Genomic DNA, 23606 nt, shown 5'->3' with positions numbered 1-23606 from the left:
AGTATTAAGATCATCTTGAGGAAGGTAACAAATGATTACTTTCTTGATTTCTTTTATCAGTAACGTCTGATGTTCTATTTTGAGATTTTTGGAGTTGATTGTAAACTCTTTCATTAGGAGGTTGCTAGATAATATAGTACATTCTCAATTTTTTAAAGCCTCTATCAATAGGCCTATTTAAAAAATAGATGAGTCTCCTTGCCTAACTTTGTTGGTTGATCATGCATTACATGATTTTGTGCATCAAAAAACATGTTTAAGGACAACTAAAGTGGAAAATATGATATGTAGTATGCATTTATGCAAGTGTTTGTATGATTTATAGGTACCCCATAACTTTACTTAATTAAACCATGGCCATGATCAAAAGACTCTAACCATGCATGTTACTTTTCTATGGCATCTAACATGATTAATGTAAATGAGTATATATATCAGGGAGAGATGGTAGCAAAGTTCTAAACCATCTTTGGATAAAGTATTTTGTTATAGAAATCTCTTTTCACAGTAGAGAGAATTTTTATAGTAGAAAAAATTCTTGTTGCAGAGAAATTAGAGATGATGTTAACAATAGATAGTCCCAAGTAATGTTGGTGACCCAAAAAGAGGGTTGTTATAAGAACTATTGGATGTTGGATTAGAGGGTTTCTAATGTCCGGACTTTGATGCACATGTACACTTTCTTTCCTTTTTTGAAACATGCTTCTCTAGTGTGTTCTCATAATTTTAAAAGATACTTGGCTCATAAAGATGAGTAAATACCTTTATTTGAATTATTAGTACCCTTTCTGAATGAGCCCCTTTTCAATAGATGCCTTCTTAGTGAATATCTTCAAGCTGACACCTTCTCTATGCCATCTTACAAATGAACACTTCTTTATATTATTTTTATTGCTTATTTGACAAGAAAGAGGAAACACTTTAATGTGTATTGATTATGATTTATATGCGTACTCCAATTCTAGGAGTTTTCTGCTAAGAACACCTGATAGAGACAAAGAGAACACCTTTAGACACCTCTTTGAATGTACCACATAAGTTTTAAATATTTGAATAATCATGCATGCATTCATGCCCTTCTATTCAAATAGTTGTATCAGTACTTTTGCAATAGATAATCAACTAGAACCATCATAGCTGTTGCTTTCTATCAAAAGAGTAGTTTTGAATATCTCATGGATAAAAAAATATTCATTCATCTCCTTTCCTCTTGATGGGGATGCAATAGATAGGAACAAAACAAATACCTAGTATTTTTTTGGAACACCACTTGATATTTCATCACAATTTAGGAACCCTTCATGCCTTCTGTGTTTGAGACTTCTAAGTGAATGAAAATTCAAGAGAGTGTCATATGGTAGCACTGGTGAAAGTATAGATTGGGAGTTCAAAATTTCTTTTTTAGAACACCGAACAAAATAAGATAGATATCATAACATTCTTGGTGTTTCAGATTAGTGAACCTTGCATTTCAAAGTATCCTCAAGTGTTCAAGCTTTCTCTATCTTCAGTATGATTTTAGAATAACAATCCAATATACATAATGATTGTACACTAAAAGTATAATTTTATTGTGTATGAATAGTTCTACAGTGGTCCAAAACATGGCCAAAAAAAGTAAAGTTCCTCCTATAAGTGTGGACCAAAAGGATGAAACTCAAAAAGAATATCCTAAGGAGTTGAATTTTTCTTTAAGTAGGAACTAAATTGGTGGAAGTGGATTAGTTGGATTTAAAGTAAAGAGAATGTCATCTAGTTAGAAATGAACCAAACTAGATGTTCCTTCACTAAAGCTCTATTTGGTTAGTTCCTCAAAATTTGAGACATAGACCCAAACATACATAAGGAGATAGATATAAAAGGATAGTTTAAATTAGATTTATTTGGTTGCAAAGACATTGACTAAGAGACATAAAAGTTAGTTTCCATATTCATTCTTCTGTGTCTCAACTTTTTCTAGAGACACTAAATACTTGTCTATTGTGTTCATTTGTGTGTAAGAATGTCTTTGAAAATTTATGTCTTAGTAACCAAACAATGAATATATGTTACTGTGTCTGTGTCTCTGATGGACATAGACATGAAACAAACACTGCCTAATGTCACATGTCATGAGCACTTTTTTACCTGGACACCTTTTTGCCATGAACAGCAGGAGCAGTGTCAGAATTTCTACCATAATTTATGGAGATCAACTTCTTCCTTACACTCATTTTTAGTTAAAAAAACTTAAAATCATAGGAACACCAAAATCACCTTCTACAAACTACCCTATTTAGTAATAAGCCTTAGGATAAAAGGAGTAGGATGAATATGATATTGTAAATATTGGACAATGTACTACCCCTTCAAAAATGGCTTGAGACTTTAAAAGGACTTCAATTCATTACTATCAAGTAGGATCTTTCTTAAACTTGAGATATCATCTCTATCTTTTGCTCTCTTCTACTTCTTATTGTTCTTCATTTTATTAATCAAATTCAAACAAGACAATTCATTTCGGTGTTCCACTAAGAACACCCAACAGCAAGCTTTAATTAACTCTTGTCCACTTCAAAATAGCTCATTCATCCTCTTATGACAATAGTGAAGGTCTCAATACTGGTTCTCTACCACTATTTCTCATCTTTAGTTCTTGTGTTGCTTATTTTCTATTAGTAAAAGAATTTGTCTCACAGGTTTACCTACCCTTAATCTCTGCTCTTAATCTTTCTTTACTAAATCTATTTCCATAATACAACACCTGAATCATTTGGCGAATCCATTGGGAAGAACACTTCGATGCAATCGCAGAGTCTAGCAGTGCTCATTCTGGGCAAAATCGACTACCTAGACGATGCTCAGTAATCCCTCGGAACCTCAATCTCATCTTGGAACCACCGCAAGATGAGGATGAGCACAACCAAGAAGAGGAACAATTGGAGCAGCAGAATATGGGTGTAGGAAAAGAAGGAGCTTCTGTCCATGAAAATTTCTTCACACCCCATGCTGGATGTACTATTGGTCCCTGCACCTACATTACCATTTTTGCTCATGTGTACAATCATATGATAGACATCCAGACAAAGATATAGGCTTCGATTACTAAAATGATGGCTAGAGACCAAATGATATATATAACCCATTTTCCACCTCCAATCATAAATCAAGAGAATATAGAGGAACACAAGAACACCCATGTCACTTGCAGGGAGTTGGCACATATTCTAAAAGACAAAAGAGAGACAAATAAACCTATTTGGGAGATAAACTCATTATTTGGGCATCACATTCTGGCAAAGAACACATCCTATCATTCTTGGATAACCTCAATGTGTTTAGGAACCATCATAAGCTCAAGATCAAGAAGTTCTCAAAGTCATTAACCAGAAGGACGTTCACTTGGTATGCTAAGATGAAAGCCTATAACATCAACACTTGGAAGCAATTAGTGACAGAATTTTGCAACAATTTTCTGAAGGAGGAACCCTCCATGTACATCATAGACTCGAAAAGAGTGAATCAAAGTCAAGGAGAATGGCTGGTGGTATTCATCAAGAGATATAGAAATTAAGCCTTACTTTACATTGACATCCTCCTGAAACTACAATTGGTGTACGGGTTGATTAGAAACATGGAAGATGGTCTCAAATTTATCTTTCCATGAGAAAAATAAACACCTTCTATGAACTCTTAAAGAGAGCATCTCACATAACCAAGACAATGAAGCATAATGAAAAAAGATCCAAAGTTTTTCCTCTAGAGGTGTGTGCTGCTGATGGTAGGAACAGAAGGCATTCCTATTCTTGGGGTTCCAATAGAAATAATCATTCACTTCCTTTACCCCTCTCCAAAGCTCATGTCATGATAGTTGTAAATAGGTGGTTTGAGGATGTAACATTAAACCCTAGAACAGATGGAGAACCACCAATCTATGAAGACTTGAGGGACCCAAAGTACTACATGATACACCGAAATAAAAACCATGGCTTAACAGCTTGTTATGTTGTAAGGACGGTGTTTAACGGAGAATTAATGTCGGTCTAAAATTTTTCAATAGAATTTTGTTGCAAGCATAGTCTAAACAAACAATTAACTCTCAACCAAAGTTTAGAACTTTGTCACGAAAGTCAAATTAAATACCGGGAGTAGAATCCCGAGTTGTTTTTTCTAGGACTTGCAGTTGGATGCACATTGTTGGTTAGGAAATTCAGAGGCTTCGAATACAAATGAAAGAAAGGTAAAGCAACTAAAGAGCAAAAGAAATTAACAATTAATAAATCAATTGCAACAAGTAAAAACACTAAGCAGGTTAATAACTATCTAGCAAGAATGCAATTAAGATTATAACAGTTAAAAGGTAATTAAACCATGGAACAACGAATTTAAGCTAAAAGGGCTAAGAAAATAAAGTCAACACAAGAGATGATAATCAATCAATTAAAAGTCCTTGGCTAAGGGTGATAAATTAGGCTCCTGGTGCACAAATCCCCACACTTCGTACAACTGTACCAGCAAGTGCAATAGGTCATCCAAGTAATACCTGAGCAAGTCAGGGTCGATCCCACGAGAATTGTAGTTTGAAGCAAGCTATGGTTATCTTGCATATCTTAGTCAGGTGAGTAGGAGATGTTGGTATGTTGTTTAATTACATAAAGGGAATAATGAGATCTGAACTAGGTAGACCTGTTTATAATGATAAGAAGATGGTTAAGACTTGGAGATACTTTTTCCTTTTGGATTAACTCTGCTTTTACTGTCTTCTTCAATGTGAATGATTTCTTCTATGGCAGGTTGTATATGATTGTCCCCGGTAGAGAAGTCGCCAATGCTCCTTCAGATCTAAACTTCAGAGTTAGTGTGGATCCATTCTGATTGAGGGTGAAGCTCCTGCAGTCTTTTCTCCTTAATAATCCTACTCAAAACGCCACAGACAAGGTTGAATCTTTCATATCAGAGAATGTTGCGCCTTTGGGTTCTAGCCTCTACCACATAGACCCTAATCTCCCTATACCTCGGTTGAACTGATGTCTCGAGTAGTCCCTAACAAAGTCGTAGATTAGCCGTCTAAGAGATGTATAATCAAGCTGGTGGTTCAATGCTTTCAAGTTACGTATTCACACGAACCCAAGAAGAACATCGGTGGTTGTTAGGAACGTGGTCTTAGATCGAAGAACAAAAATGATTGTCACGGGTCATCCCATTCATCAGGTTGAAGAACGAAGATACATCTTAGAATTGAATTAAACACATATTGAAGAGAAACAGTAATACTTTTATTGATCCTTAAAACTCAGCAGGGCTCCTCCCCTCAACCTAGGAAGTTTAGAGACTCATACTGATAGAAAATACAATGTGAAAAATGAAATATGGCAGATTTTTTCCATAAAATCGTGTAAATGTTCTTTAAATACTAAGCTAATGACTAAAGATTACATAAGAAAAGGTAAAACAGTCTTTCAGTGCTAAAATCTACTTTTGGGGCCCACTTGGTGAGTGTATGGGCTGAGCTTTGATAAAATCCACGTTCTAGGAGGCCTCTAGGGTGTTGAACGCTAGCTACGGAGTCCTTCTTGGGTGTTTGGATGCTGGTCTCCACCTTGTGGGCGCTGGACGCCAGAATAGGTCAGGAGGCTGGCGTTGGACGCCAATTTTGGGGCCTTCAATTATGAAGCAAAGTATAGACTATTATCTATTTCTGGAAAGCCCTGGATATTAGCTTTCTATATCCGTTAAGAATGCCCCATTTGGACTTCTGTAACTCTAGAAAAGCTTTTTCTAGTGCAAGTAGGTCAGATCCAGACAGCATCTGCAGTTCTTTCTCTGCCTCTGAATCAGACTTTTGCTCCAGCTCCTTAATTTCAGCCAGAAAATACCTAAAATTGCCTAAAAACACACAAACTCAAAGTAGAATCCAAAAATGAAAACATATGAAACTTAAAATGAAAACACACTAAAACCTATGAAAACTTAATAAAACTTAAACAAAGCATACTAAAAACTATATGAAAATGATGCCAAAAAGCATATAAAAAATCCGCTTATCACAACACCAAACTTAAACTGTTGCTTGTCCCCAAGTAACTAAAAATAAAGTAGGATAAAAAGAAAAGTAAGATACAATAAATCTCTTAAGTTTTCAATGAAGCTCAGTTTCAATTAGATGAGCGGGACTTAGTAGCTTTTTGCTTCTGAATAGTTTTGGCATCTTACTATCCAATGAAACTCAGAAGTGTTGGAATCTTTAGGAACTTAGAATCCAGATGATATTAATGGCTCTCCTAGTTTAGTTCTTTTTGATTCTTGAACACAGCTTTTTAGAGTCTTGGCCGTGACCTTAAGCACTTTATTTTCCAGTATTACCACCGGATACATAAATGCCACAGACACTTAACTGGGTGAACCCTTTTGAATTGTGATTTAGCTTTTCTAGAATCCCCAGATAGAGGTATCCAGAGTTCTTAAGCACACTCTTTTTGGATCACGACTTTAACTGCTCAGTCTCAAGCTTTTCACTTGACACCTTCACACCACAAGCATATAGTTAGGGACAGCGTGTTTGAGCCGCTTAGGTCAAGATTTTGTTTCTTGTAGGCCCTCCTAACCATTGATGCTCAAAGCCTTGGATCATTTTGCCCTTGCCTTTTGGTTTAAAGGGTTATTGGCTTTTTGCTCTTGCCTTTTGGTTTTAAGAGCTATTTGCTTTTTCTGCTTTTTATTTATTTAATTTTTTTTCACATGCATACATATACATATTTTTTCCTTTATTTTTTGCAACATGCTTTTTTTTCTTTTACTTTTTTTGCTGCTTTTTCTTGCTTCTGGAATTAATTTTTGAGATTTTTCAAATTACTAATAATACTTATCCTTTTTCATCATTCTTTCAAGAGCCAACATTCAAAAATTCCAACTTCAAATATGCACGGTTCATTCATACATTCAGAAAACAAAAGTAATGCCACCACATCAAAATAATTGACTATTCTTATTATATAACTCAAAATTCATGTATCTCTCAATTCTTTTAAAATAAAATTTTCTTTTAAGCAATGTGAAAGATATATGGAACATTTTCTAGCCTTAAGACATAGATGATCATGCAACGTGAACAAGAGAACAGATAATAAAATATAATAGAAAACGGAAATTATCATAAGAAAAAGGGAATTAAGAGAATGAATCCACCTTAATGATGGCGGCTACTACTCTTCCTTGAGGATCTAATGTAGTGCTTGATCTCTCTGATGTCATGCCCTTGTCTCTGTTGTTCTTCCCTCAATTGATCTATGTTGGAGCTCCACTCTCCCAGAGAGGTATTCAGTTGATCCCAAAAAATTTTGGGGAGGAAAATACATCACTTGAGGCATCTCAGGGATTTCTATTAAGGCGGCTCCACATGCTCTTGTTGTGGTCCATGTGCCGGCTTTCTAACATGCTCCATCCTTCTTTTAGTGATGGGCTTGTCCTCTTCTATGACAATTCCAGCTGAATTGCATAGGTGATGAATGAGGTGAGGAAAGTGAAGGCAAGTGCCTTTCCCTTCCCCTTCCTTGAGGTTTTACCAGTCTTTGGTGCCATACTTAGGAGTGGTAGAAGTAAAAAAGCAAAGCTTTTGCAACACCAAACTTAAGAGTTTTGCTCGTCCTCGAGCAAAGATGAACACTAGGGAATAATAGAGTAGAAGAGGTGGTGTAGGTGGAGATTCTGTAGGACCTACTGGTCCTGAGAGGCCAGGGTAACTGAATTCTCTACCCTCCATATGGGTGTTGAATGCCCAGCTACTACACCATGACTGGCGTTCAACGCCAGCATTACTGCCAATTGGGGCATTGAAAGCCCAGGTCTGCCCCTGGCTGGCGTTCAACGCCAGCAAGCATGCCGATTTGGGCGCTGAACGCCCAACCAGTGCTCTCTGGTTGGCGCTCAACGCTAGCAAGACACTCCATCCAGAGTGTTCTGTTTTTATTGTTGAACCTTTCTGTTCTCTGTTCTGACTACTGCACATGATCACAAACATTAAAAAGCAAGGGAAATCTCTAAAAATAAACTAAAATAAACTCAAATGAAAATAAACAAAAGAAATAAGAACAGAAATACTTTACTCATGGTTGGGTTTCCTCCCAACAAGCACTTCTTTAATGTCATTAGCTTGATACTTGATTACTGACTTTCTTCCTCTTTTTCCAGTTAGTTAACAGAAATGACTCCATGGAAGAAGAGGAGGAGATTAGTGCCCTCAGATTTGAATTCCTCCTAACAAGCTTTCTTTTAGTGTGATGAGCTTGATTCTCCTTGCTTGTTAGGATAGGGCTTGTATTGTTTCTCCATCCCCTATGCATTTTCCTCTTGGGACCTTCCTCCTTGGTGGTGATGACTATCCAACACTAAACTTAAGTTTGATGTCTGGGAAAACTGTATGAGTTTTCACCAGGGGAGGAGGCTCCAGTATTATACTCTGCATGGAAGTACCTCCTTTTTCATGGGGTAGTGGATGTTGAAGAACCTTGATAACAATGTAATCCTTCTGTAACCTCATCACTAATTTTCCTCTCTCAACATCAGAGAGATTTCTTCCAGTAAATAGAGACCATTGTTCCACAACTTCAACAAAAGAAATATTGATTTGCATCATTTCAAAGCCTTCCAAGGATTGTGAGAATCGCTCATCCTTGATCTCCTTTTGGGGCATCTGAGGGTGTGGTACTTTAGGCTTTCTTCCCATAAGAGGCGCATGCAATAATGTGCTTCTATCCTATTCTTGAGTCCCTTCTTCATTTAGTTCCTCAATAGTGTGTACCATCTGAGGCTCATCCTCCTTGGTACTACTGAGGGTCAGACACTCTTCTCTTAGATTCACTTCTGTGTCTCTGAGAAGTGTGTTATGGTGTCTTTACAGTTTTTTAGGAAAGTTCATTTGAATGACTGTATTGCACTCCTTAGTAAGAGCTATTGTCTCTACTTCCCTCCAATATCTCTTGTTGTTTAGTATTTTCTTCATGAACTTAGCATATGAAGGCATTTGTTCAAGAGCCTCTGCAAAGGGATTGATCTCTAGCTTCTTAAAAGCTTCTAAAAATTTGGCAAATTACCTATCTTTTTCTTCTTGGAGTCTTTGAGAGTATGGTAACTTGGTCTTGTACTCAAGGGCCATGAGTGGTGCAGGGTAAGTGTCCATAGTTCCTAAAGAAGGGTCACCAACCTGCTTAGGAGAGGTGTTCCTAAAACTTACATGTGTCTGGTCTCCCTTGGGGTGGCATTCAATGCCTGGGATCCCCCCTTCTGGGTATTGGATGCCTTGGCTGCCATCCCTTTCTGGGCATTCAATGCCCCTGATGGAACCCTGGACTGTAACTTATTCATCTGCTGCCATTTCTTCCTTTCCTTATCTCTTACTGTTCTGAGGCTAGGTGTTCAGGGTACTCCCTAATTGAAGATATTGGCACTTTTCTCTTATCTGTTTGGACAAGTGCTGTCTAGCTTGACTCAACTATGCCTCTATATTCTTGTTAGAGGCTCGGGCTTCTTGCAACATCTCTTGTAATTTCAACGTTTATTGTGCAAGGGAGTGTAGTTGCTGGGTTAATGACTCACTTTGCTCAGGAGGGTCTGACTCAGTGAATGCTATCTTAACCTCTCCTTTCATTGAAGTCTCAACAGCTAAGTACATATGATGATTACTGGCAATTGTCTCAATGAGCTCGTGAGGTTCCTCAATTATCTTTCTCATGTGGATTGAACCACCAGCAGAATGGTCTAAGGACATCTTAGCCATATCTGTGAGTCTGTAATAGAAGATGTCTAACTTTACCCATTCTGAAAACATTTTAATAAGGCATTTCCTTAGCATCATCTTATATGTCACCCAAGCATCATAAAGGGATTTATTATCTCCTTATTTGAAGTCTTGGATGTCTAATCTCAACTGGGTCAGCTTCTATGGAGAAAAAGTATTAATTCAAAAACTTGTCCACCAGCTGATTCCATGTTTTCAAGCTAGACTTGGGTAGGTTATCTAACCACCTATTTGCCTGGTCTACTCCTTCAGTGTATACTGTGTCAGCTAATTGCAGGAATTCTGCAAGAAATTCCATGGGCTCTTCTTGTGGAAGTCCAGGAAATTGGCAGTTTTGCTGCACTAGAATGATTAACTATGGGTTGAGCTTAAAGTTAGCTACTTCAATAGGAGGTATGCTAATGCTGCTTCCATAGAAGTCAGGAGTGGGGGCTGTATAAGACCCCAAAGTTCTTCTGAACTGTTCATCCCCATTTGGGTTCAAGGTAAACTCTTTCTATTCATGTACACTCAGTTAGGAAAACAAGGAAGTGGGAAGGTGTGTGTCTCTATATCAGAGTATAGAGCACTTCCAGTAAGATGTCTTGAAAAGCCAAGAAGAATGGAGGTAGAGGGAGAGAGTTGGAAATTTTTTTTAAATTATTTTTTTTCAAAAATTAAATAAATAAATAAAATAAAAATGGAAAACTAATTAAAAAATAAAAGAAATAATTAAGAAATTTCAAAAATTAGAAGAGAGAGGAATTAGTTAGTAAATTTTGAAAAAGAAGAGAGAAAACAAGTAACTAATTAAGAAAAATTTGAAAATAAGATAAGATAGAAGACTAGAAAAGATTTAATTTTAAAAATATTTGAAAAAATCAACAAGATAAGATAAGAATTGAAAATATTTGAAAAAGATTTAAATTTAAAATTTAGAAGAAGATAAGATAGAAAATATTTTAAATTAAAGAAAAGATAAGTTAGATAAGATAAGGAAGTTAAGAAAAGATAAGTTTTAAATTAAAAAAAATTTGAAATAAAAAATAAAAAGTAAGTTTCTAATTTAAAAAGATTTGAAATTTAAATTTTAAAACAAAGATAAGATAAGAAAGAATCAAATTTTAAAAGAAAAGATTTGAAAAGAAATTGAAGAAGATAAGATTTGAATTTTGAATTTTGAAAAAGATTTGATTTTAAAATTTAAAATTTTAATTTGAAATTTTGAATTTTGAAATAAGATAAGATAAGAATTTGAAATTTGAATTTTGAAATTGAAGCAAGATAAGATAAAGTTTTGAAAAAGATTTGATTTTTAAAAAGATTTGATTTTTGAAAAGATTTGATTTTGAAATTTAAAATTAAGATAAGATAAGACAATGATTTGAAATTTAATGAAAGATAACAAAAGATAAGATAAAAATTTGAAAAAGTTTTGAATTTAAAATTTAAAAGAAAGATGAGATATGAAAGAATCAAATTAAAATAAAGATATGATAATATTTGAAATATGATTTTTGAAATTAAAATAAGATAAGATAATGATTTTGAAATTAAAATTTGAATTTTTGTTTGAAATTTTTGAAAATAATTTTTAAATAAAGATAGAAAAGATATTTTTTATTTTTTTATTTAATGAAGAAAGAGAAAAACAACCAAAAGACACTAAACTTAAAATTTTTAGATCTAAGACTCTAGATTTTCGAAAATTGAAAAGAAAAAACACCAAAAGACACCAAACTTAAAACTTGTTAGATCAAAACAAGAAAAGAAAGAAGAACAACTTAAAAATTTTTTTGAAAAATTAAAGGAGAGAAAAATCAAGAACAATTTTTTTGAAAAATTAAAGGAGAGAAAAATCAAGAAACACCAAAGAGACACCAAACTTAAAATTTTTAGGATCAAGGATTTAAATTTTTCGAAAATAAGCAAGAAAACACAAAGAGACACCAAACTTAAAAATTTTGAAATCAAAAAGGAAAATAACCAAGAATAATTCGAATATGAAGAAAGAAAAACCAAGAACAGGTTAAAAAAAATGAAAACCAAAGTGACCAAGGGTCCCAAACGTAAAAATTTTTGAAATCAAAGCATATAATTTTCAAAATTTTGAAAAGGAGAAACATAAAGAGACACCAAACTTAAGGATTGACACAAGACTCAAACAAAAGACACTTTTTTTGAAAATTTTTGGAAAAAGACACCAAGAAATTCAAAACTTTTACCAAGAACAAGAATTAAAGACTCAGAGTAAGAAAAGAAAAGAAATTTTGAAAAAGAAAAGAAATGATTTTTGAAGAAATTTTGAGAAAGAAAACAAGAAATAGGTAAGACTCAGACTCAGAAAATCAAAAGAAAATACATAGCCAAAAACAGAAAAGGTTTTGAAAATTTTTTGAAAAGAAAACAAAAGACATAAACAAAAGAGAAAATAAAACATAAAGAATACCTAATCCATGCAATAAGATAATCCGTTAGTTGTCCAAACTCGAACAATTCCCGGTAACGGGCCAAAAACTTGGTGCACGAATCCCCACACTTAGCGAGTCAGGGTCAATCCCACGAGGATTGTGGTTTGAAGCAAGATATGGTTATCTTGTTGCTCTTAGTCAGGTGAGTATGAGATGTTGGTATATTGTTTAATTGCATAAAGGGAATAATGAGATCTGAACTAGGTTGACCTGTTTATAATGATAAGAAGATGGTTAAGGCTTGGAGATGCTTTGTCCTTCTAGATTAAATCTGGTTTTACTGTCTTCTTTAATTGTGAATGATTTCTTCTATGGCAGGCTGTATGTGATTGTCGCCGGTTGAGAGGTCACCAATGCTCCTCCAGATCTGAACCCCAGGGTTAGTGTGGATCCATTCTCATTGAGGGTGAAGCTCTTGTAGTCCATTCTCCTCAATGATCCTACTCAAAATACCACAGACAAGGTCGAATCTTCCGGATCAGAGAATGTTGTGCCTTTGGATTCTAGCCTCTACCACAGAGACCCTAATCTCCCCATACCTCGGCTAAACTAGTGTCTCAAGAAGTCCCCAACGAAGTCGTGGATTAGCCGTCTAAGAGATGTATAATGAAGCTGGTGGTTTAATGCTTTCCAATTACGTATTTACACGAACCCAAGAAGAACACGGGTGGTTGTTAGGCACGCAGTCTTAGATTGAAGAACGAAGAGGATTGTCACGGGTCATCCCATTCATCAAGTTAAAGAATGAAGATACATCTTAGAATTGAATCAATCACAGACTAAAGGGAAATAGTAATACATTTATTGATCCATAAAACTCAGCTGGTCTCCTCTCCTCAACCTAGGAGGTTTAGAGACTCATACTGATAGAAAATACAATGTAAAAAACGAAATATGGCAGATTTTCCCCAGAAGATCGCGTAAAAGTTCTTTAAATACTAAGCTAATGACTAAGGATTACATAAAAAAGGGTAAAATAGTCTTTTAGTGCTAAAATCCACTTATGGGGCCCACTTGGTGAGTGTTTGGGCTGAGCTATGATGAGATCGATGTGCTAGGAGGCCTCTAGGGCATTGAATGCTGGATAGGGGGTCCTTCTTGGGTGTTTGGACGCTGGTTTCCTCCTTGTGGGTGCTGGACACCAGAATAGGGCAGGAGGCTGGTGTTAGACGCCAGTTTTGGGCCTTTAATTCTAAAGCAAAGTATAGACTATTATATATTTCGGGAAAGTCCTGGATGTTAGCTTTCCATAGCCGTTGAGAATGCTCCATTTGGACTTTGTAGCTCCAGAAAATCTCTTTCGAGTGCAAGGAGGTTAGATTCGGACAGCATCTTCAGTACTTTCTCTGCCTTTGAACCAGACTTTTGCTCCAGCTCCTTAATTTCAGCCAGAAAATATCTGAAATTACCTAAAAACACACAAACTCAAAGTAGAATAAAAAATGTGAATTTTACACTAAAACCTATGAAAACTTAATAAATCTTAAACAAAACATACTAAAAACTATATGAAAATGATGCCAAAAAGCGTATAAAATATCTGCTCAGTAGCTCCTATCCTTGTTGTTAACCACAAACATGGTAATTAGCAAGAGTATTCTTACTTTGTCATCCTCTAACATAAAAAAAAGTCAAGTAGGCATAATTGGTTTCAATCCACAAATCCCAGCCAACTTACTAATTTGACTTAGTGAAAGACTAGCGTTAGTAGAAATCAAACCAACTAACGACCCTAATTACCAATCAATATTGGACATTAAAAGCTCAAGGATCCCTAATTACTCAACCTCCAAGCCAAGAATGAAAATCTACTCCATAATCAAAGTAAACATTCTATCAAAAACTTGGTGAGAAATAAAAAGAAACATCATGTAATCGAGAAAATCAAGCAAAATTAAATCTACCCACTACCAATTATCAACACTAGTAACTCAAATAATACCTCTAAATCATGAAAACATCAATGCATTAATGAGAATTAAAAATTAATAAGATCCACAAACTAACGAACCAAGAGAAAATAACTAACAAAGTTTATGAGTGAAATTAAAACTAGAGAAACTACAATTGAGATCACAAAACTGAAATTTAACAAGATCCCATCCAAGAATTAAAACAAAATGTAATCAAAGAGTACTAAAACCTAGAGAGAAGGGAGAGTTTCTCTCTCTAGAAAACTAGGAACAAAAACTAGCTAAAAACTATGTGAATGTATGTATCCTTGAGTCTCTCCATCCCCCATTGAGTTTTGGCCCTCTTTCTTTGAGAATTCAGCTGAATTGAAGCCAAAAAGTGGTCCAGAAATTGTTGGCACAAGCATTTTTAAGTGATGCACGCATGTCATGTCATGTGTACGCATGAGGACATGCGTACACGCAAGTTGAGTTGTCTCCAGAAGATGTGTACGCGTGGGTCATGCGTATGCACAAGTGTCAAATCCTCAAATCTTAAATTCTTCATGATTCTTCCACTTTTGCATGTCGCCATTCCATCTCTCAAGCCATCCTTGCCCTATTGAACCTGAAATCACTCAACAAACGCATCACGGCATCGAATGGTAATAGAAGTGGATTAAAATTTGTTATTTTTAAGGCTTAAAAAATATGTTTTTAAATCTTAAGCATAATTTAGGAAGAAATCATAAAAGCATGCAATTTGGTGAATAAGTGCGAAAAGAGTCAATAAAATTCACTTATTTCAATCCAAAATAAACCATAAAATTGTGGTTTATCAATCTCCCCACACTTAAACTAGCATGTCCTCATTCTAAACACTAGAAGGACAAAAGAATCAAAGGGAATGGTAAGACTTAAGGAATGCAACCTATCTACATGAATACAACTAACATGTCTAATGCTAAATGCTTCAATCCACTTGGTTACAAATAAATCAATCTCCATGAACATATATAAGCACATAGGGCCAAGACAATGTAGTGATAAACATAATCCCACTAATTTGGGTTTCAAAATAAAATGTGAACAAACTTGCAAGATGAAAGCTCATGAAAGCACAGAACATAGAGTTCAGCAATCAAACCCTCACTAGAAGTGTTTACTCACTAATCTCTCTAGTGTTTGATGTTTGATTCTCTCAATTCTCTGCTAATCCTTCTTTCTAAGACTTATTCTTCTTCTAACAATAAACAATTATTCAATGTATGCATACAAATATCATGAGGTCTTTTCAAGGGTTGTAATGGAGCTAGTGTCAAGGTAAGATTGTATTTGGTCAAGTGGACTAGAATTTAAATCTTTGATTAACTTACACTTTTCACCTAAACTATAAGAATCTATTCAATTTGAATGCCTCCTAACTATCTATTATTCACCTTTTTACATACTCATACATTCTTTTCAATTCACACCCCATATGCATTATTCTTATTACTTTTCTTTGGAGTTGACATTTGTCCCTTTTTTATTGCTTTCTCTTTTTTTTTTCGATAACACAGTATTTACACAAAAGGTTAATGCATATGGTTTCTCATTTAATGCATAAATGTATATCCAATTCCCAAGATGTTCAATAAAAATTCAAAATACCCCCTTTCTACCAATGTTCCCAAATTTTTCCCCACTTAGATAATGCACACTCTCACTAACCTAAGCTAATCAAAGATCCAAAATAAGGGCATTTATTATTTTTTGCTTATAGTTAGTGATGTGCAAAAATAAAGAACAAAAGGAGATTAAACAGGCTCAAAATTGGTTAACAAAGTTAGATGAAAGGTAGACTATTTGGATAAGTGAGCTAAATAAAACAACGACCTCAATCATATAAATATATATAGACACAGAATAATAGACATATAGAATTGAACAAGTCACAGATTACAATCTAAGAGAGAATAAAATACATAAGAATGAAATAGTGGTTGAAATAATGCAACCACACTTCAAAGGCTCATTCCTCGCTAGGTTCAAGTTTTCTAGGTCCATACTATGTGCCAAATTAGTTTTCTTCAAGCAAGTTCAATAAAAAGTTTTTAACTCAAATTAGCAGAATGCCCTAAAATAATTTCTTGAAAAAAATCATTACTCTAACCAAGTGGCCTAAAAATAAAGAGATAAAGTATATACACACCATCCAATAATGACTAAAAGAAAATAAAGAAAATATACAAACCATCCTAGAAAGAGGACTAGGAATCAAAATAAGGTTAATAAATAACTAAAAAGTGCAAAATACCATAACTAATAAAAGAAATCAAAGTTTAGGTGTTGGAAAAAGAAATGTCATGCACAAAAAATCAGTTACTGACCTCCCCACACTTAAAAATTTGTAAGGTCCTCTGTGCTATCAGTGATGAGCAAGGGAGGTATTTGCATCTCCACCTCCAGTGTCCTTGGGCTGGTATGACTGGAGCGCCTCTATGTCCACCACCCGATTGCCTTCTCCGCCGTGATTTGAGGAGGTCTCCAGAGTGTCTGGTTCCTCCAAAGGTGGGTTGCTATAGCTGATGACCATCCTCAAATATTCATAGCGTCACTTGTTGTGACACTCATTCTACTTGATCTTCTAGGCTTGCCAGTTGACCTTTTGGATGAGCTCAATCATCAACTGGTGGATAGGCTGCTGAGTTGTTGATGGTGGTGCTGATTGGCCTGCAGGATCTGAATGCGGTTTCTTGCCCATGCCCTTGGTTACAACCTGAGGCTTGAACCAATTCCAATGCGGACAAACTTTTTGCCCTTGGGGAAGTACAGTTCCTTATCATCAGCTTCATACATAACCCCAGCTGTAGATGCCAATTGTGTAACTAAAATAGGAAATGGGAGGTTGTCCACTGCTTAGACCCGATCCATAGCTTGTCTGAAAAGTCTTAAAAGATTCACAGATTTTTCATTTCAGATACACCAAACAAAGACGGCTATGTTTGCAGTGACAATAAACTAATAGGTTCTTGATATTACATAATTAGAGATGATCTGTTGCCACACCCTAGCCTCCATAGTTAGCGCACTCACTGAGATGCACTTGGGGTTGTACTTGGATGCCCCATAAATCCAACTACTTTCGGGTTGTGCAATGGCATCAATGACGGAATCCCAATCAAAAACAAATATCATGCAGTCAAATGCTACTTGTGCAATGCTCCATCATCCCTACTAGTAACCGGTTTGAAGTTACCATTGACCGAGCAATAATGGTGCATTGCATCATGCTCGGAAATGAAGTGGAGGTATACAAGGTAATCCTTCAAGAAATATACAACATAGCCACAAAAGCCTCCATCAAGGCAAGGCTAGCCTTCCCACATCTCATCTATCGCGTGTGGAACTCAGATGGGATTAACATTCCAGGTGACACCCTCATTGAGAAGGATAAGCCCATCACGAAGATGAGGATGGAGAATGTCAGAGAGATGGCGTAAGGACCCCAACTAGAGCTTGTGTAGCCACTTTTACCAGAAATCCCTGAGATGCCTCAAGGGATGTATTTTCCTCCCCGTGACTATTGGGATCAACTGAACACCTCAATAGGGGAGCTGAGCTGAAACATGGAGCAGCTAAGGATAGAGCATATTGAGCACGCCACCATTCTCCATGAGATGAGAGAATATTAAAGGAAGCTGATGGAAGAGCAGCTAAGGCAAGGGCGTAATATATAGGAGATCAAATGCTCCAATGGATTCTCCAAGGAAAGCAGCAGTCGCTACCGCTGAGGTTGTTGAGTCCCATTACATCTCTCTCTCTGCTTTATTTTTGTTTTTGCTGTACTTTTATTTATTGTCTGTTTTCTTTTCTAAGTTCATGATCACATCTAGTCATTTGTCTTTCTTTTAGTTTTATTTTCTATTTTATTTTGGTTATAAGATATCCTCTGTATCCTCACCATGCTTAAAAGAAAAATTATTTGAAAAAGAAAGAACGAAATGCATATGTTTTAAGTATATCATGAGTTATTCCAACTAATCTGATGTGGTGTCCTTGCAAATATTTTCTGAATGCATGAGTTAATAGTACATAATTGATATTGGAGTGAGAATGTTGGCTCTTGAAAGAACAAAGAATTTAGAAAAGTATTATTGACTCTCTGAAAAATAAAAAACACTGATTCTTGTTGTAAGAAAAAGCAGCAGAAAAAGAAAAAGAAAAATAAAAATAAAAAGAAAAAAATATGCTCATAAAAGAAAAATCAAAAGAGCAAGGATCCAAGGCTTTGAGCATCAATGGTTAGGACGGTTAAAAATCAGCCTAAAAAGCTCAATCGAGTTGCTATCCCTAACTAAATGCTTGTGGTGTGAAGGTTTCAAGTGAAAAGCTTGAAATTGAGCAGTTAAAGTCGTGATCCAAAGTAAAAGAGTACGCTTAAGAACTCTGGGAACCACTGACTGGAAATTTAAGCAAAGCTAAATTCGAATCCAATGGGTTCCCCCAGTTAAGTGCTTGTGGCGTTTATGTATCCGGTGGTAATACGGGAAAACAAAACGCTTAGAGTCACGGCTAGGCTAAAAAAGGTGCAAAGCACCAAAAGAAAAGTTGTGTTCAAGAATCAAGAAAAGCTAAACTAAGAGAATCAATAATATCATCCGGATTCTAGTTCCAAGAGATGTCAATATTTCTAAGCTCCAAAGGAAAATGAGATCCCAAAACTGTTCAGAAGTAAAAAGCTATTAGCCCTATTCAATAATTGGAACTAGGCTTCATTGAAAACCTTTAAAACTTATTGTATCTTTCTCTTCTTTTTAGTCCTACTTGTTTATGGTTGTTTGAGGACAAGCAACAGTTTAAGTTTGGTGTTCTGATGAGTAGATATTTTATACGCTTTTTGATGTTAGTTTCCTATTGTTTTTTTGTAGATTTTGTTATGTTTTATTTTGTTTTAGTAGGTTTTAATAAAAAATTCACTTTTTGGATACTACTTTGAGCTTTTGTGATTTTTTTATGATTTTAGGTGAAATTTGGGTGAATTTGGCAAGTTTTGGCAAAGTCTGATTCAGAGGTAAGGAAAGCATAGCAGATACTGTCAGAATCTGACCTCTGTGCATTCAAATGAGCATTTGTGGAGCTGCAGAGGTTCAAATGACGCATTCTCAATGGGGTTGGAAAGTTAACTTCTACAGCTTTCTCACAATATATAATGGTCTATACTTTGTTTTGGATTGGATAGCTCAAAACGGGTGTTGAACGCTTAAACTACCCCCTAGTGGGCGTCTAACGCCCCAAGAGGACCAAGGCCAGCATTGAATGCCCAAACCTGGTGTTCAATGTCACAAGGGGAGCAAGAAAGCAGCATATCACCCCCTAGTGGGCATTCAATGCCCACTCTTTTTGCACCATTAGCTTAGTTTATTTTAATTTTGTAATTTCTAATTATTTTTAATGTCTTTTTAAGTTTAGTATTAGTATATATAAGGGAAGATCACCATTGTTTAGTATCTTCTCCACCACATTCGAACATTACACATTACTTTCTGTACAGTATGAGCAACTAAACCTCCTAGGTTAAGGTTAGGACCTCTGCTGATTCCTATGGAATAAAGTAATTATTTTTCTACTTCAATCAATGTTTGATTCTATTCTATGATGCATTGTCATTATTCACCCTTATGAATCTGGATTATACATGAGTTCCTTACGAGTCCTGACCCGGATAATATTCAGCTACAGTTTGAGAATGCATCACGGGTTCCAATAAGTTATCTGGGCTAATTGGGGTATGTGACATAAAACTTCGTTACTCAAGAGTAATTGAGGTTCCTGTGAATAGAATGTTTTTGGTTGTTTGAGGACAAGCAACAGTTTAAGTTTGGTGTTCTGATGAGCAGATATTTTATACGCTTTTTGATGTTATTTTCCTATTCTTTTTGGTAGATTTTGTTATGTTTTATTTTGTTTTAGTAGGTTTTAATGCAAAATTCACTTTTTGGATACTACTTTGAGCTTTTGTGATTTTTTTATGATTTTAGGTAAATTTTGGGTGAATTTGGCAAGTTTTGGCAAAGTCTGATTCAGAGGCAAGGAAAGCATAGCAGATACTGTCAGAATCTGACCTCTGTTCATTCAAACGAGCATTTGTGGAGCTACAGAGATTCAAATGATGCATTTTCAATGGCGTTGAAAAGTTAACTTCTAGAGCTTTCTCGCAATATATAATGGTCTATACTTTGTTTTGGATTGGATAGCCCAAAACGGGTGTTGAACGCCTAAACTACCCCCTAGTGGGCGTCCAACGCCCAAGAGCACCAAGGCCAGCATTGAACGCCCAAACCTGGTGATCAATGCCACAAGGGGAGCAAGAAAACAACATATCTACCCCCTAGTGGGCATTCAATGCCCACTCTTTTCGCACCTTTAGCTTAATTTATTTTAATTTTGTAATTTCTAATTATTTTTAATGTCTTTTTAAGTTTAGTATTAGTATATATAAGGGAAGATCACCATTGTTTAGTATCTTCTCCACAACATTCAAACATTACATATTATTTTCTGTCCAGTATGAGCAACTAAACCTCCTAGGTTAAGGTTAGGGCCTCTGCTGATTCCTATGGAATAATGCAATTATTTTTCTACTTCAATCAATATTTGATTCTATTCTATGATGCATTGTCATTATTCACCCTTATGAAATCTCGATTATACATGAGTTCCTTACGAGTCCTGACCCGGATAATATTCAGCTACAGTTTGAGAATGCATCACAGGTTCCAATAAGTTATCTGGGCTAATTGGGGTATGTGACATAAAACTTCGTTAGTCAAGGGTAATTGAGGTTCCTGTGGCTCTAAGGGCTAGAATCATAGAGCGTCAGTCTCTGATCCGGTAGATGACCTTGTCTGTGGTGTTTTGAGTAGGATCATCAAGAGATTGAATTGTGCGCGCTTCAGCCTCTCCCAGATTGATCTAGCCTACTCGGGTGTTTGGTCTGGACCTGAGGAGATTAATGACAATGACCAATGGCTTAATCACCTATAGCCTTGCCATTGAAAAAATCATTCATTATTGGAGTAGTGAGTATGACGTGTTAATCCAGAAAAAGAAGCATCTCCGAAGCCTTAACTGATCGCTCATCACTGTTTCTATGTTTTATTGTTATTGCTTGTTTATGTGCCTACAACAAACAACAACTATTTTTCTATTTGCCTGACTAAGATCTGTAGGATAACCACAGCTTGCTCAATCTGACAATCCTCGTAGGATTCGACCCTCACCCACCTGAGGTATTACTTGGACGACCCGGTGCACTTGGCGGTTCAGTTGTGCAAGCCACAAATTCGTGCACCAATGGTGTATGACTAGTCGACGACCGTAGCAATGGCAGAGAAGCTCAACGGCGGCAGTGGTAGCTTCAATGGCCATCAATAGCAGCGGCAACAACACCGCCCGCCACATCGCTTCCTTTTCCATCGCGCCTAGTCTCCCGCTCTTCCTTCCTCGTGTATGACTCTCTCTCAATCTCTCGCATTCCACTCTCCTATACAATGATGACGGTGGTAGTATCACCACCAGCAATGCCTCCTCCTTCCTCCCTTCTCTCCTTCTTCTTCTCCTCGTTCTCTTTCTCTTTGTGCACTTTGATTTTTCTTTTTCTTCTGATTTTTCTTCTCTGATTTGGGTGTGTGTCTAGTGTAAATGAAAATCAGAGAGTGAGTTATATGTGTGGAAAAGAGTGGTAAAGCGTGTTTTGCTGAGGCAATCACAAGTAGGAGAAACGTGTGTCTTTGTTAAGGGAATGAGTCTCGTTGAGAGAGTAACGTGTGCGTGTGTGAGGAAGATAAGTGGCTCATTGTGTGTGGCTGACTCTAGGGTTAAGATTAGAGTAAAATGCGTACTAATAATATACAAATTTTATAAAATCTTTGGGATAATATATTAATTAGAGATTGAAATACAATATCGTAAAATTATTTTGGAAACACAGTTTTATTTATCAATATACCAATAAATTCAAATAACTATTTTCAATTTAAAATCTATAATAATCTAATTAATTATCATTTATAAAATATAAATTTAAACCAAAAATACCAATTACTCCGATTAAATTATATAATTTTCATCGTTTTTCTATTACTCAAATTCTAATCTCAATTGTGTAAAATATCCAATTACAGTAAAATTATATAAAAATATTAATTAACAAAAATTTAAAATATTCATAAAATTAATTTAATTATTTTTAATAAATTAGTTTCTAAAAGTAAGGAGCTCAAATCAATAAAATAAATTATAACTTTCTTTTTGTTTTTGTTTTTTTTTTTTTGATATTTTGATTTTAAAAAATGTGGGTCGTTCTACCAGGAACATTATCTTAAGGTCTTCAAAGAAGCTAAGTATTCTAATCTTTGATATTAAAACTTTCAATTCTATGTGTATTTGACGTCTTGTGGAAAATCCATGCCTTGGTATAGTATCTGAATATTATGTATATTGGATTGTTATTTTGAAATCATGTTGAAAATAGTCAAAGGATAAACACTAGAGGATATTTTGAAATGTGGGGTTTGCTAACCTCGAACACCATCAATGTTATGATATGTGTCTTATTTTTATCGGTGTTTTGAAAATTTTTGAACACCCCAAGCTATATTTCCACTAATGCTACACTATGACATTCTCGTTAATTTTCAATCACTTTGGAGGAGTTCCTAATTTATGAAGAAATATCAAGTGGTGTTCCAAGAAAAAGGGAATAACAAAAGAAAAAGAGAAAATTGTGTATATGTTTTGTTCCTTTCAATGGCCTCCACATAAAAAAAGGCGTTGAATGAATATTTTTCATCAATGAGGTGTTCAACTCACGCTTTTGAGAGAAAACAACAACTATGATGGTTGTGGTTGATTTTCTCTTACAAAAATGTTCATACAATAATTTGAAGAGATGGACATGAATGTATGTATGCCTTAGCAGAATCATTCAAGTATTCAAAACTTATGTGATACACCTGAAAAAGTGTCTAAAGGTGTTCTCTCCATCTCAATCAGGTGCTCTTAGCAGAAAACTTCTAGAATGGGGTACATATATAAATTATAATCAACACATTAAAATATTTTCTCTTTCTTGTCAAAGATGCAATGAGAAGTGTTCATTTGTATGACGGCACAGAAAAAGTGTCTTCCTAATGATATTCAATTAGAATACATCCATTCAAAAGGGGTTCATTTAAAAAGGGTACTAATAATTCGAATAAAAGTGTTCACTCATTTCCATCAGTTAGCTGTTCTTTAAAATTATGAGTACATACCAAAGAAACATATTTCAAAAAAGGGAAGAAAGTGTACCTGTGCATCGAAGTCCTCACAATGAATACTTTCTGAGCCAGCATCTAAGAGTTCTTATAGTATCCTCCTTTTGGGTTACCAACACTACTTGGGGCTAGCTACTGTTAGTATCGTCTCCAATTTCTCTATATTAAGAATTTTTCTATAACAAAAGTT

At 35.4% G+C, this 23606-nt stretch overlaps 1 protein-coding gene across 1 annotated transcript in view; it reads right to left on the bottom strand.

Moving 5' to 3' along the window:
• LOC112777447 (uncharacterized) overlaps positions 1-9751 on the bottom strand; it is a 43356-nt gene extending 33605 nt beyond the window's left edge. The window contains exon 1 of the mRNA XM_072231967.1: positions 9571-9751. Within this exon, the coding sequence (XP_072088068.1) occupies positions 9571-9751 (181 nt within the window). The remainder of the gene's footprint in view (positions 1-9570) is intronic.
• Positions 9752-23606: the final 13855 nt, after the last annotated feature.

This window comes from Arachis hypogaea, chromosome 3 (assembly GCF_003086295.3).
Source record: "Arachis hypogaea cultivar Tifrunner chromosome 3, arahy.Tifrunner.gnm2.J5K5, whole genome shotgun sequence".
Lineage (NCBI taxonomy): Eukaryota > Viridiplantae > Streptophyta > Magnoliopsida > Fabales > Fabaceae > Arachis > Arachis hypogaea.
This window is presented reverse-complemented; position numbering and strand designations above follow the sequence as displayed.